The sequence below is a fragment of the Salvelinus sp. IW2-2015 genome, linkage group LG15, assembly GCF_002910315.2.
Source record: "Salvelinus sp. IW2-2015 linkage group LG15, ASM291031v2, whole genome shotgun sequence".
Taxonomy (NCBI): Eukaryota; Metazoa; Chordata; class Actinopteri; order Salmoniformes; family Salmonidae; genus Salvelinus; species Salvelinus sp. IW2-2015.
The window spans coordinates 25070470-25085795 of NC_036855.1; the positions used below are offsets into that span (position 1 = coordinate 25070470).

The 15326-nt window shown below is 40.7% G+C and overlaps 1 protein-coding gene across 2 annotated transcripts in view; it reads right to left on the reverse strand.

The window, feature by feature from the left end:
• Positions 1-509: 509 nt before the first annotated feature.
• Positions 510-15326, reverse strand: part of limk2 (LIM domain kinase 2) — a 35032-nt gene continuing 20215 nt past the window's right edge. For both annotated transcript variants that reach the window (XM_024001908.2, XM_024001909.2), the window contains exons 4-16: positions 14238-14347; positions 13595-13783; positions 13063-13168; positions 12360-12574; positions 12031-12217; positions 9550-9636; positions 8612-8743; positions 7782-7838; positions 4716-4781; positions 3773-3950; positions 3599-3654; positions 3233-3390; positions 510-3001 (exon numbers count right to left, since the gene is read on the reverse strand). In XM_024001908.2, coding sequence (XP_023857676.1) covers positions 2797-3001; positions 3233-3390; positions 3599-3654; positions 3773-3950; positions 4716-4781; positions 7782-7838; positions 8612-8743; positions 9550-9636; positions 12031-12217; positions 12360-12574; positions 13063-13168; positions 13595-13783; positions 14238-14347 — 1746 coding nt within the window. In that variant the 3' untranslated portion in view covers positions 510-2796. The remainder of the gene's footprint in view (positions 3002-3232; positions 3391-3598; positions 3655-3772; positions 3951-4715; positions 4782-7781; positions 7839-8611; positions 8744-9549; positions 9637-12030; positions 12218-12359; positions 12575-13062; positions 13169-13594; positions 13784-14237; positions 14348-15326) is intronic.

A 15326-nucleotide genomic window follows, 5' to 3' on the forward strand; every position in this document is an offset into this window, starting at 1 on the left:
AACTTTAAGGAAATGTCATTAAAAGAAATTGCCGTTCCTTCACCTAAAACAAAATTGCACTACACCACCTTGTACCACAGAAAATGTTAAACTTGTAAAAACTGTAGGTACAGATCTTTTGTTTTGTCTCATGGGTTTCATAACTACGTCTTTAAAAACAATTCAATAATGATGAGACGGAAGACAGAAATTCAGTTCAAACATTTATATAGAACGTGATCATCTCAACACATACATCCCCCATGATGCTCTGCTGCACAATCCCAATTCACCACAACTCTCTCAATTTAAAACGTAATTTAGTTGAAACCTGCTATTCCTGTTAAGAGAATGAGTCATGCTCACTGGGAATTAAATTAGACCATCGGAGACGCAAAGTTACACACTACCACCCTCTAGTGGTCATCTACCTCCATTTACAAGGGGAGGGTAGGATTCCAATGTGTGCCACTGAAGTAAATAATGTTGTTTGTAAAGTTAGCACTTTAGGCAAAAAAAGAAGAAACTGCTTTCAAAATAGTATTGTTTAATTCATTCAACACTATGGTGATATAAATGATAGTGGTTACAATTTGTACAAGTCAGTACCATAGAAAGATTATGCTATCAAACAAACCTCCCAAAGTTTTTATTAAATCTTCATATTGTACAAAATGTCTAAACAAAATATATAAACCCTTGATTCTCAGATAGATATATACATTTCTTACAGCAAACATCACAAAAACAAATAAATCCAGTTTTTTTATTTATACAAGTCACTTTTTAGTAAGTTGTACAATGCCTTTGAGAGCAGAGCTCCATTTACTACACATGTTCAGTGTCTAATCAGCAGCTGAGATTCTGAAGCACATACAGAGCTGTGTTGAGTAGTTATTAAAACCAAGTGCAGTCCAAATTCTGTTTTTCCTGTGTTTTAAATAATTGTCCTACAGCTGCTGAAATGAACACAGGAAGTGTGAAAAAATKTGATCAATATTATTTCCTGATAGTTGCTGGTTGAAAATACAATCTACACAGAACCTTCTAATCAGCAGGTTTGCATGGGTGAGAGTTTCAGCTTTCCATGTTGACGTCATGCAGTAAATTGGTTAAATGAGTTCCAAACCTCTGCCAATAACAGCTAGTTTCTCTCCCCACTCAGACCACTCCCAGACAGTTCTAGTAAAATTCTTGCTTGAGAAATAGTTTAGCTAAAAAGCAATCTTTGCCCATTTTAATGGAATTATATTACAGTAAGGTATTTAATTGTTACCCAGAAATGATTTGATATAGAAACGGCTGCATTGGACCCTTAACAACAAGCACCAGGTACCGGTCTGATTCTGAAAGTGTGCTGGCTTAGCTACATGTGAAAACACTATTCATTTCATTCTATAAACGCCAAATCAGTCAATAGCTCTAAAAATCCCCAAATCACAATTCAATTAAAATCTGTCCATGACTGCACATGAACAGATAAACAAAGTCATATGTAGTTAATAAAGTGGAATGAAAACATTTAGTTAATGGTAAGAAAATCTATACACTACCATTACTACCCTCTACAGTAACTTGAAGTCAGTAGATGCCCCATAAACCCTCCACTGACAAAGGCATCAGCATGCTTTAGCTTGGCTGGTGGCTAGTCGAAGTCGGCTAGGCGAACCGAATAAGTGTGCTCGCATACTCCCTTAAAAAGACCTTCGCTTGAAAAACAAGAAAAAAGCGGCAATAGTACCGCTTCTCCATTTTGAGATGCCGTAGCCAGTACGCACTTCATCAAAATAGTTAGAATGAATCTAAGGTAACTCAAGAAATCTGTCATTAATTTTGATGTTTTTGCTTAGGAGATCTTAGTTGCACAATTTTACATCTAACTAAGATGTTTGGAGCTGTATTTCTTAATGACAAAATTTGCATGAAAACGCGTCGTCTCTCATTGAATGACAACAAAGACTTTGACTACATTTGACCAATCACATCCGAACACCTGAAAAAACCCTCACCAAAGTGCAAAACAAAAACGTCACAAAATGTCATAATATATATGCACAAACTCTTCCGAAATGTTTTGGCTGGAAAGCATGCGGACGCCTTAAGACTAAAGGATGAGTGCACATGATTACACTTAACGGTTGTAGAGTGGATCTGAGCCCATCAGTGAAGCTTGAAAGTTCCCTCTAAAATCAAGGACCTCAGAGTCCCACCTCAAGGTGAAGCACTGTTCGACAACTATTTTTCTGGTCGGTGAGCTCATAACATTCATTTGACACAGCTCCACATATTTCTCTGACTGATGTGACTTGGCCTCCTCAGAGAGAGTGTTCGTTTCGTCCTTAGACGTGTCCTCCTGATGGTTAACAAACTTCACTCCAAACGCCCTGCCTTGCGTTAACGCTGAGCCAGTCATCAATCAAGCCAGTCTGTCACACATCTCTGTTTTCTCTGCTGCTGCCTGCCTGCTGAAGGAGTCTTCTCATGGGCTGGGTCTCATCTCTACATTCCACACTCAGCAAACTTCAACTTCAGACCAAACCAAAAAAAACAACCCAGTGAAAAACACAACAGCTTACACGTGGGGATTGATATTAAATGCTGTGGAGAGATTACTCTCAATATGATTCCTCCTTTTACAGAGACAGTGAACCACATAACATGTTCTGGTAGTATGGTAAAAATAGATGTGTACCCTGCATGTTTGGGTTTTTTGTCCAGCTAGCTCAGGGTATCCAGTTCCCAGATGGCACGAGTTAGGTCCGTCTTCCCCACTCCTCATCCAGTGCAGCAGTCCAGACGGTGGTCCTGGAAGGTGGGCTAGGTGCTGTTGTCAGCCAGGCTGGGATTCTCAGCAGGGGCTGGCGTTGGGGGTGTGGACTGGGACGGAGAGGAGCTGTCTTTGGGGGGGTGGAGTCGACACAGTCTCTGGTGCAGCTCTTCCAGTTCGGCTGGCAGAGGGATGCCCATCTCCTGGTTGAGGTACAGGGCTTCGAAACAGTCCTCCAGCTTCTGGGAGGCAGGCCTGGGGAGGGAGTGGGGGGAGACACAGGGGGGGTTAGAGGTTACAACCAGGAATGTAGCTAGGCAGGCAGGTCAGGATGAGGGAGTGTCCCTGGGAAGGCAGCCTGAGCCTTCAATTATAGAATGTTTTGTAAACATGCCTACTATAGCTGTTGTCACTAGCATACAAATAAAATCTAGATAATACAACAGACTCAGCGTCAAAAGCCATAAGATACTGTATAAAACTCACCGGTTTTCGGGGATGAGGTCACAACAAGCCACAGCCAATGCAAAGAAAGCTTGTGGGCAGTCAGCAGGGAGGAACTTCTCCATGAACTTGTCTACATTGAGGCCAAAGTCATAGGTCCTTGGAAGGCACTCTGGGTCGGCATTCACCTGCCCAATAATCTACAACAGAGAGAGTTAAGAATGGATCCACACTCCAGATTACATTATCTGACTAACACTGTGGACAAATCAAACTGATGAAAATGATACTGAAACTATATTAGCTTAACTTTGAAGCACAAAATGTATCCTTCAATTCAACATACAGCTACCTCAAAGCCTAATACTGTCAATATAAAAAGCAAAACTTTAAAAATGGCATTCTTACCTCACAAAGCACAATTCCAAAGGAGAAAATGTCCACCTTTTCATCATAGCGTTTACCTGAGGATGACAAAATGGAAAGTTGATTAACAGACCAGCATAGAGTGAATAAAGACGTGTTGAAGTGACTGATCTGTGTGATCCACAGCTCCAAGCTGGGTCGTCCTGCTCTGCTCACCGTTCAGCATCTCTGGAGCCATCCAGTAGGGGTTCCCCACCACTGTGTAGCGCTTCTTACGGTCAATGCGCCTGAACACTCTCTTCTTATTGGCCAGCTTCTCAGGGGGAGGGTGCTTGACCTTCTCCTCCACCATGAGCCGGGATAGGCCGAAGTCTGCCACCACCACTGTGTTGTCCTAAGGGAGGACAGGGGTTAGAAGTCAGAGGTTAAGAGCATATGAAGTGGCAATGTAACAGTGGTGGGTGTTTTGTTCATACCTCAATCAATATGGGTCAACAACAAAATATAATATTGTTCAATGGATTTTGCTTGTTGTGTGTAAAGTCATTGACAAATCCCCCCCCCAAAAAACACAATGCAATATGACCAGAAATGTGTATCAAATTTAAACAATGAGTTGTCTTCCTGTATATAACGACACTGAACTGAGACAATTATACAGATGCCACCTCATTGGAAATAACAGACAAGACTCATTACACCTCATTGAGTGTTGCCATACAGTGAAAGATCTGTGAAGATCTATATAAGCCTGTACTTTACTACTTACACAACATGTTGTTGTAAATTGTGTTCGGCTGCTACAATAGAACCTAGCTCTACCGGACCCTGGCCTGTATCGACAAGACCGCCCTGGCTCAGTAACAGACTCCTGTCACAACAACAAAACATGCTCCAGAACACCCTGCCCCCAGGCTCATCGGAAAAAGAACCTACAGTACGCCCAAGGTACATCTAGCTTTAACTGTTTAGGAGCCAAACACTTTGGTATAAGAGAGAAACAATGACTTCATGATTCATTTGAGATAATGAGGCTGGATTAGTATCTTTATGGTGTTTCTGTAAATGAAAATCAGGAAAAATTTAAAGGGATCTCTGCTCCTCTATATATCTATCTCTGAGTCTGCATGCAATGTACAATTCAGGACAGGTCACCTACCAGTTTCACCAGGCAGTTGTGAGAGTTAAGATCTCTATGGATGATGCTCATTGAATGCAAGTAGGCCTGAAATAAAGAAGAAATATGAGTCAAACAAACCAATCATCCACAAGGGGAAGCAAACACGCCATATTAGAGACCGAAACATCATCATTTGACAATTCCTTAAGTGGGAAAATATAAACATGTTTTTGTTGCCCCACATAGTTGTGTTTCTGTGGAAAAGGAAAGGGAATTAGGATTACTATCAGCATTGAGCTGGTCTCCAGGGAAACATGCAGGCCAGGCCTGCCACTGTTGGCTAAGACAGTAAGGTCTCTGGAGCATATGGTTGGTCACTGCCCAGCCCCAACCACTCCAGTATGACCCATGAGCAAGGGCAATCCCTGCCTCAAGTAGGCAGATTTAAAAATATTGATGTCACAAATGTATCATTTGCACAGTTCTTTATTAAAATATGTAATTATTTATCACCTTGACTGTGTAAAGGTGGGATATACACTACCGTTCAAAAGTTTGGGGTCACTTAGAAATGTCCTTGTTTTTGAGGGACAAGCTATTTTTTTGTGTCCATTAAAATAACATAAAATTGATCAGAAATACAGTGTAGACATTGTCAATGTTGTAAATGACTATTGTAGCTGGAAACAGCTGGTTTTTAATGGAATATCTACATAGGCGTACAGAGGCCCATTATCAGCAACCATCACTCCTGTGTTCCAATGGCATGTTGTGTAAACTAATCCAGGTTTATAATTTTAAAAGGCTAATTGATCATTAGAAAACCATTTTGCAATTATGTTAGCACAAATGGACAAAATGTTTAGCTTTTCTTTCAAAAACAATGACATTTCTAATTGACCCCAAACCTTTGAACGGATATGTATAGTATTTTACAACAAAACATGATTATTTGTCTCCGAAATTAAAACGTCAAGGGCTAGATTTCAAACAACTACAGTGCCTTCAGAAAGTATTCACACCTCTTGACTTTTTTCACATTTTGTTGTGCTGCAGCCTGAATTTAAAATGTATTAAATTGAAATGTTGCGTCACTGGCCTACACTGGCCTACTGGCCTAAGTCATATGGAATTATGTTAAGACATTCTTTTATAAAAAATAAATAAAAAGCTAAAAGTATTCAACCCATTTGTTATGGCAAGCCTAAATAAGTTCAGGAGTAAACATTTGCTTAACAAGTCACATAATAAGTTGCATGGACTCACTCTGTGCAACAATAGTGTTTAAAATTATTTTCTAATGACTACCTCATCTCTGTACCCCACACAATTATCTGTAAGGTCCCTCAGTCGAGCAGTGAATTTCAAACACAAGATTCAACCACAAAGACCAGGGAGGTTTTCCAATGCCTCACAAAGAAGGGTGCCTATTGGTAGATGGGTAACAATAAAAAGCAAACATTAAATATCCCTTTGAGCATGGTGACGTTATTAATTACACGTTGGGTGGTGTATAAATACACCCAGTCACAACAAATATACAGGCGTCCTTCCTAACTCAGTTGCTTGAGAGGAAGGAAAACGCTCATGGATTCACCATTAGGCCAATGGTGACTTTAAAACAGTTACAGAGTTTAAAGACTGTGATCAGAGAAAACTGAGGCTGGATCAACAACATTGTAGTTATTCCACAATACTAACCTAAATGACAGAGTGAAAAGAAGGAAGCCTGTAGAACAGGGATTATCAACTAGATTCAACCACGGGACAATTTTTGTTCTTGAGCGGATGGTCAGGGGCGTGTGAATAACGTAAACTCACTCACTTTTGTACATCGCCTTGGTCTGTACAATTTACCTTATTTTAGCGCCCCAAAAACGTAATACTTCCAGATCAACTGTAATGTCAATACCATTGTACAGCACAATTTCTCCTCTTTCCAACAGAATCAATTACATGCCCCCACGCTGCCCATTTCTGCATGATTCAAGAAGGCAATGAGCCCCGTCGGGTCTTTTTTTAAAATGGCGGGTGGGGAAGCGAAACTAATGCGTGATAGTGAGAAGGAGAGATGTTGTGTGGGAAAATTGCTTTTTTTCACTCGATCTATCCAACTTATCACCTCTAAAATGTAAATAAAACACCATAAAGAGTTTATATAATGTGTCATTACATTATTATTTGAAGGTTTGTGTCGAATTTGAATCGGGTTTTTAGGGCGGTGCTAAAGTGATCTTAGAAGTAAACAGCGGCTTTGAGAATGATGAGCGCATGCAATGATGACGCAAAAAATGACTAGGTATCCCCCCTTACCCCCGTCACTGTCCATTTCTTGTTTTTAAAGGATGAGAGAAGTGCTACACCTGGTGGAGAGAGATTGTAAGACAGAGATAGTTGCTTTATGCGTGCTGTACGTTACGGCATGACACGTCACGATGTAACGGAGGGTCAGTTTTTTCAACTTTTCTCCAATACTATAGAACCATTACCATGTCAATCAAAGCTTGAATAGAAACGTAGTTCACACCCCCGATTTTGAAGTCAACACAGTCGCTACAGTCCCATTACTTTTCTTTGTAGCCTCGTTTGAATGTTGCGGTTACGCATATTTGTACGGAATGGGGTGAGTTTACGTTACTTATGTAAATGAGATATTTCTGCATTTCATTTACAATAAATTTGCCAAAATTTCTAAAACATGTTTTCACTGTCATTATGGGGTGTTGTGGGTAGATGGGGGAGGAAAGAAAATCAATTTAATACATTTTGAATTTAGGCTCTAACAACAAAATGTGGAATAGGTCAAGGGGTATGAAAACTTTCTGAAGGCACTGTACATGTCTGTTATTTAACAACCTCATTCCATGATTAGATGGGGGGGGGGGGGGRAACTACACTTTCATAACTTCTTTAAACAAACATTTCTGTAAATGGATACATAGCATTTTGGAATGAAACACTTCAGGTACTGTACCTTTAAATGCATTGTGTTAAACTACCACCATACATATTGGAGGCTAGTCCAGCTGAACAAAAAGCAGCCAGTGTCTATATGGACAGTGTTTTACCGCTAATGGTAAATATCCCTGGAAGGCGCCAACTCACCATTCCAGAAGCAATACCTTTAGCGAAGCTGACCCTCTGCTCCCATGGAAACTGGTCCTATAACAACCCAGAGAAGAAAGAACTAAATGAATAGGTCTGCTGGTTGACATGCCAGCCAGCCCACCACTGAGCCAACAGCCTTTATATGAGGTCAAGCGAGTCCCAGTCCCAAACAGCACAGGCCCTTAAAGGATATATATATTTTTTTTAACAACCAAATCTAAATTTTTATGTAAATGGAATTTTAGGGTCCAAACACCTTTTCTTTGCAATATCACTTGTTTTTGAGAAACTTACCCCAAACAGTGACTCACTTCCTCACCCTCGTTGTGCAGTATGGGGGCYCTGAAATACGTCCTACTAGAAACAGCAAAACTCTCGTTATAGTGATGCAGGTCTTAAGATGTTGTATGGAATATATGTTGCGGATAAAGTTAGGAATGACACCATTTCATGTGTATAACATCTAAAAGACCCGCATCAATATACTGAGAGCTTAGCTGTTTCCAAAAGGACRTATTTGGGTGTTTTTGGAGCCCATGTTAATATTTTTACAGGCCCCTATACTGCACAACAAGAATGAGGAAGTGATTCGCTGTTTGGGGTAAGTAAATAAAAATAAAAAATATAAAAAAAAGTGAAATCACCAAAAAGGTGTCTTGACCCTTCTATAACATACCATTTATATAAAATATTTAGATTTGGTTGTAAAAAATAACTTTTCCTTTAAGGAAAACACTAACAGCAGACCCAAGGCCAACATTAATGCTATTTTGGAGCAGTGGGAGAGCATAGAGAGAGTGAAGTGAATTTAACTAGTTGAAACACACCATGTCTCTAATGAAATCCTTCAGTGTGCCTCCCTCGATAAACTCGGTTATTAAATTCAGCCTCTTGTCCTTATATAGCACGCCGATGAACTTCAACACGTGGGGATGTTCCAGACTCCTCATCACTTTGACCTGGAGAGAGAGAGGTATGTTTGCAAAATGCATCATACAGGGAGGATTTCTGTATTTTGAAAGTTACATATCTTGAAAACTTGATTGCTGACAAGCAAAACATTTTGGGACCATGTCAACAATGCACTAATGAAACAAATACCAACATATAGTTTTTGGGTGGAGTTTTCCTTTAAAGCCCCCACCATGCAGTCTTTGTAATTTTATTTTCAAATCATCACTGTATGTCTATTAAAATCACTGTGTGTTTATTTAATGAATATAACTCCGAAATATATTTTTTTCATTTATTTCCCTGAGCCTCCTTTGGCCCTTGAAATGCTCAGTCTGATCGTGTGGGCAACAGGAAAGAAATGTGAAGATATTTACATACACATCCCTGATTGGTTGATAGGATGGTCTAGAGCCCACCCCCTTACCCATATGTACAGGCATTGGTCTATTATAAGCAGATCAAATTGTGACGACATGATGTGGGTCAAAAGTTCCAACCCACCAGAACATAATGAAACTGCAATTTTTTTCTTCTTCCAAACAGCTCTTACACAAGGGCATTATCATAAACACAATGTAATTGTGAAAATGATCACCACAGAAATCAGTTTCCACATTGGAGATATTTTATCTTTGCAAAAAAAATCAGAAGCTTATTTTTTCCCTCTGAGGACTAGAGCAAATGCATACAAAAATAATAAGGTTGGCCTAAAGGAATCCATCTATGAAGCAAATACAGGGACATTTGGCAAGCTCTCATTTGTGGGTATAATAAATCACGGCCCAATGTATAACCAGATTAGTCTACTGACCTCCTTTAGAAAGGTCTTCTGGGTCTCCTCATCACAGCGAATCAGCTCCTTCATCACCATCACCTCACCAGTGGCTTTGTGGGTCACCTGTCAAAATGGAGAAAAACATTCAAATTTAAAATACAAACAATGCAACAAAAAATACAACAAAAAATGTGTGTGTTAGAGTGTGTGTGTAGAATAAGGCTGTAATGYAACAAAATGTGGAAAAAGTCAAGGGATCTGAATACTTTCTGAATGCACTGTATCTGCTGTTAGAGAAGCTTCCGATGGAGAACACTCTCTGGGTTCTATTAGAGAACTCTCCAACCACGGGATGGCAGGTAAAGCCATAGCAAGTGAGTTTCTTCAATAACAATTTATGATCATTTACATCAAAGGCTGCACTGAAATCTAACATAGCTCCAACTATCAATTTCTTTTAACTAGGGCTGACCCCATATAGTCGACTGGTCGATTGTTTGGTCGATAGGCTGTTGATTGAGATTTATTTTGTCGAGCAGTCACAAAAAAACAAAATCATGGCACACCTGTCTCAGTGGAAGAATCCATTGCGGAAGCCACGGGAATGGAATGGTCCATCACTAAGACAGGCATCGGTAACATAAGGCATGCGTGCCGCGAGGCTATTTATTTGCCTTGGCACACCAAGCAAATTTAGAAAATAAGTGAAATTGCATTGGTTTTCCATAATTGGCTACTCCTTTGAACCTGACACCGTTTGTGAGAGTATTCCTTAGGCCTAGAGTATTGTGTCTTGGGTAGGCCTATAATTTAAAATGTTGAGTCAAGAAGGGGAGTGTGGCTTAGATGCACAAGGCGCGTCTCTCTCCAGATTGAACTATCCCACCAATTCATGTACATTCAATGTTTCATAACTTGTTTGTGTCTATCAATTCACCATTACATATAACACCAGTAGTACATTCACCGTTAATTCCCATAATTTCTAATCTACAATGTTTGTTTGGTTACGGTAATTTCTGTTAATGCATTCAATACATTATTATTACAGTCGTTTACCGTTCTCATTGTCGGAGTGGACACCTTGTTTGCAGAGCTCACAACCTATGCTACACTTGCAAGACAGAACTTTTGGTTTATTTCATTCTATTTACGAGTTTTGTCAATTTTATTCATTGTATTTTGTTTGGAGCACTCCTGTCAATGTTGAGTAAGGACACACACCTGATTATGCAGAAGGCCTAGCCTGCGCGTAAAATGTATAAATGTACCCATTTGGGGATCTCTGATTCTCAACTCACTACCATTAATGAGCTGTGTAGCTTCTTAAAGTATGTTTTTCTACACCTCAAACAGCAAGTAAACAAAGTTTATTTTACATCAAATTAGAATGACAATAGTTCGTCAATTTATTTGAAAAATCTTTCCAGCGCTCTCCCTTTCAATCACGACAAGCCTCAGCGTGAAAGGGAGAAATGTCAAGCTCTGACCCAGTGGAAACTTCATAAAATACCTGATTACTTCTTATACGTTGTGCAAATACTGCTCTCTGTCCAGAGGTCACTGGCATGGGAAACTGAGTGCCCAGAATAGTTTATACAATGTTGCAAGTTTGCTAGCGCGAGCTGCCGGGCCATACCCAGGTGATAGTTGATACCAAGTTTCACTTTCATTGCAGACAGGCAGGCAGAGTAGAGAGATTTATGCGATTGAAGAACATGAACAAACCTGCATGCGTAGCCAATTTGATTTAGTGGCTATTTATWTATATCAGGATATTTTCTACCTGCAATATTTGTATTGTTTAAAAAAAATTGTATTGGTGTTACCTAGTTAGCAGAATAACAAAAACACATTATTATAACTGAAATTAAACGGTTCCACGAAAATTAGCATATGAAAATCATAACTGGCACGCAGATCAGAAAAAATTGTGAGGGGGGGCTCTTGATCTCTGGCTCCCTCAAGTCATTTGTGTCTTAATCATTTCATCAAACAGTGTGCTTAAAGCATCAGACAAGCGCAGTGCATAGTTGAATTTATTAAAACACACAGGGTGTGAATGTATGGAAAAATGCACATTTAAAAATGTAGACCAATCGATTGAGTCGAAAGAACAGACGACTCTCAATTGACCAATACTTTTTTTAGGTCGGGACAGCTTTACTTTTAACCAATCAGCTGTTATCAGAGTCAGTGCAGTACACGTTGAGTGCCCTTCTCTATAAGCATGCTGAAATTCAGTAGTTAACTTGTTCTCTGAAAAATAGCATTGTATTTGGTCAAACAATTCTCTCCATCAGTTTACTAAGAACAGGCRGCCAACTGATTGGGCGGTTGTTAGATCCAGCAAAGGGTGCTTTACTATTTTTAGGCAGTGGAATTACTTTAGCTTCCTTCTACGCCTGTGGACACATGCACTCCTTTAGGCTTTGGTTAAAGTTATAGCAAATAGGTATGGAAATACAGATTGAGATGTGTGTGGAAAAGATGTTGATTTTTGAGTGAAAAGCTGACCTTGATAGCCTGGCCAAAGAAGCCCTTGCCCAGCACCTCTCCATGGATGAGGTCACAGGGGCGGAATATGCGATGAGAGCAGCTGCTGGAGGAGCGCAGGGATTCAGAGCGCCCGATGTCCCGGGTCAAGATAGGGTGTTCCTTAGGGGAGGYTGGCCCAGGGGACTTACAGATGCTGTTGCTACGCCTTCCATTAACAGAGAGGAACAAAGGTCAGTAAGACATTGATCAGGTTCTACTGGAACAAATTATAAATAATTTTGTATCTCTCAATTTTTCCCCCAATGCTTAGACTCTCTCTCTCCCAAGGTTGGCTGGTTAAGCTGTACCTTAGAGACCTCCTCTTTAGGGTGGCATCATCCACCAGATCTGTCCTCTCCAGGACACTGTCAGAGGGCGAAGACAGGCGCATGCGGGAGGTGGCGGGGACCCCCAAGCGGTTGTGCGAGGACCCAAGTCTGAGCCTTTCCAACCGCTGCCTGACTGGATCATACTCTATGAGCAGATGCAGCGTCTGACTGGTCCGATGAATGAGGTCCTCCACCTGAAACACAAATCAATCAGAATACATAATCTGCTAGGCCAAAGTCCTCTCTGACATAGTAACATGAGCAAGCAACACTAATGAGAGAGGTATTGGTGTAAGGCCTATACAGAACACGGGATGGAATTAGAACTAGGCAGGGTTCCAATGAGAAAATKATCTTGATTCCTGACAACGCGAAGAGCTATCAAACTGACATGACTTGAATGAAGCCAAATCATTTTAATTGGAATGCACCTTCTTGCAAACAGGAAAGGTGGGAACTAAAATGTAATTAGTGAATGCACCATTGGAATGAACATGGTTGAGTGAGGTGTGTGGTGAGATTGTGTGTTCGAGTCCTTTCAGATGCCATCCTCTCCCAGCTAAAGAATGTTTAAATGAAGGCAGAATGAATGGAATGCAAAGATCACATGTTCCGAAATCTATTTTAGAGTAACAGTAACAAATACTTATGTAATAGGTCACATTTTATACATGCAACTCACCTCTTCCTCCATCAGTGTCCCCACTGGAAGACCATTGATCTCCAGGATCCGGTCACCAACATGGATGGCATTCCGAACCTCCGGGCTGATATGCATTCCTCTGACCCTAAGAGAAATACAGCACATAGACATGTCAGTTTGGAGCACCAGTATCAGAATGAACTATGACTCCATATAGGTCTGTCAAAGGAGAGCTGGTTCTGTTGACCAATCAGCAGTGAGCACCTGGACAATACAGAGGTGGGTGTGTCCGTCTGTCCACGACATCTATCAGCTAATGAGAGACTCCTTTGGCTGACCTGGATCAAGACTATAATAAACTCCATCGTAAAGAGATGTGGGATTTAACTATTCAATCCAAATGACATAATCTTATTGGTAATGTACACATATCTGTACAAGGGACTAATGCCCTGTTATTTCAGCAAACCTATAATCAGTTACAGAACACGACTCACCCTGTCCCACTCAGGCCTAGATAGTCAAGGGTGTACAGATTCACTAGTTGTGAGTCACAGTTAAATCCACTCACTCTTTGACTTGAACGCTAGCGGAGCCGCTGGCAACGTCTCTTAGGACAGAGACAGAGAAGCCCCTCTTGCTGTTGGTGGCAGAGGGCATGGAGATGAGGGTGACCGTGTGGGGCAGAGAGTCCAGGGCCGAGTCGGCCGAACGCTTCTCCAACACGGGCGCCARGACTACCTGCTTATAGCACTTCCCACTACACCGAGAGGAGGAGAGAGGAAACAAGGAATAAGGGGTATTGTTGTGGATAATTACATTTTTTAAAGTATTCAAAAGTGTTCATCAGTGTTTAAACATCAAATTATTCTACTTTCTTCCAACTTCCAACTTCCTTTACCTACATCTGAGTACTTTTCTGCAAAATAATTTCCCTTTGGGGAACAACAACGTTTTATTGGAGAAARATATGAAGAGAAGGAGAGAGCAGGAAGGAGGGGTATGGAGAGAGTCAGACTGTAGAGGGGACTCAGGTGTGACAGACGCACCAGATTCCTAAAAGATCAAGCCGAAAGAGTGATGTTGACTGTTTGCAATAACATCACATTCCCTAGTTGCCTCTATCAACATCTGACTTAACACCATACTTACAAACAGAATCTAAACAAATAAAACCAACAACTCTGAGCAGTAGATAGTAAAACAACCCTCACCAGTACAGCTTGGATCGCTCCACCAAGGCGTAGGTGTCTCTGTCCTCGATGACCACCTTGCAGCTCAGACATACAAAGCATTCTGGGTGATACTTGTATTCTCCAGCCACCTGGAAGAACAGATAAAGGTGAGTTTGTCTCCTGGCTTTGATCTTTCCCATGGTGTTCCAGGTCCAAGCAGAGAATTCTTCAGGGTGATCCTGCTGTGCTGAGCTGTACACTGTGTGGTGTTCTGTGTTGTCCCGTGTTGTGTGCTAGATGGTGTTGTGTGTACTCTCCTCTCTTTGTCACAGTAACAGCTGCTCCACTCTCAGCCTGTCTGGAATCTGCTATGATGTCATCTACCTCCCAGCTCCCAAGCCCTGCCTTTTCCAATCACAGCACACCTCTTGCTGACACTCACCTCACACCCTCACACACTCATTCCCTTTTGATCTACAACTTACACACTCCCAATCTGTTGGTCCTGCGCTCATGCTAAATTAAACAACTTATCCACTATGGCTGTGAATTGCCACGGACTTCACGATACGATATGTATTGTGCTTCTATACGTTTCACAATTTATCATGAATCTATATGTATTGCGATTCGATACAGCGATTGAATTGCGATTCAATGTTCCAAACATAGTGCTCACTATACTGTATGTCTCCTCTGCAGAGGGACAAACGAAAGTCATAATAAAAATGAGTTTTGATAAGTCATGGGGATTTTTATTTTTTTAAGTGCTGAAAACATGTTAGCTCAGCATTTAAGAAGAAGATATAGGAGGAGAAATACTGAAGTTTTAGCGCAGGTACAGCCGACTTGCTAACGTCAACGACCTAGCAAAAACGACCCTTTTTTGAGGGGAGAATCAATATAATATCGTCAAAAATAAAAAAATGTTTTTGCTAAACTCTACTGTATTGATTTTTTACCCGATCCCCAGTATCCACCCCCTAAAGCAAGGGACAAGTACAAACAGGGCCTGTGCCATAGCAGAGGTTCCTGCGGTTATACGGAAAGTATTCAGACTTTACTTTTTCCACATTTTGCTACGTTACAGCCTTATTTCTAAAATTGATTAAATTAATCAAACATCCT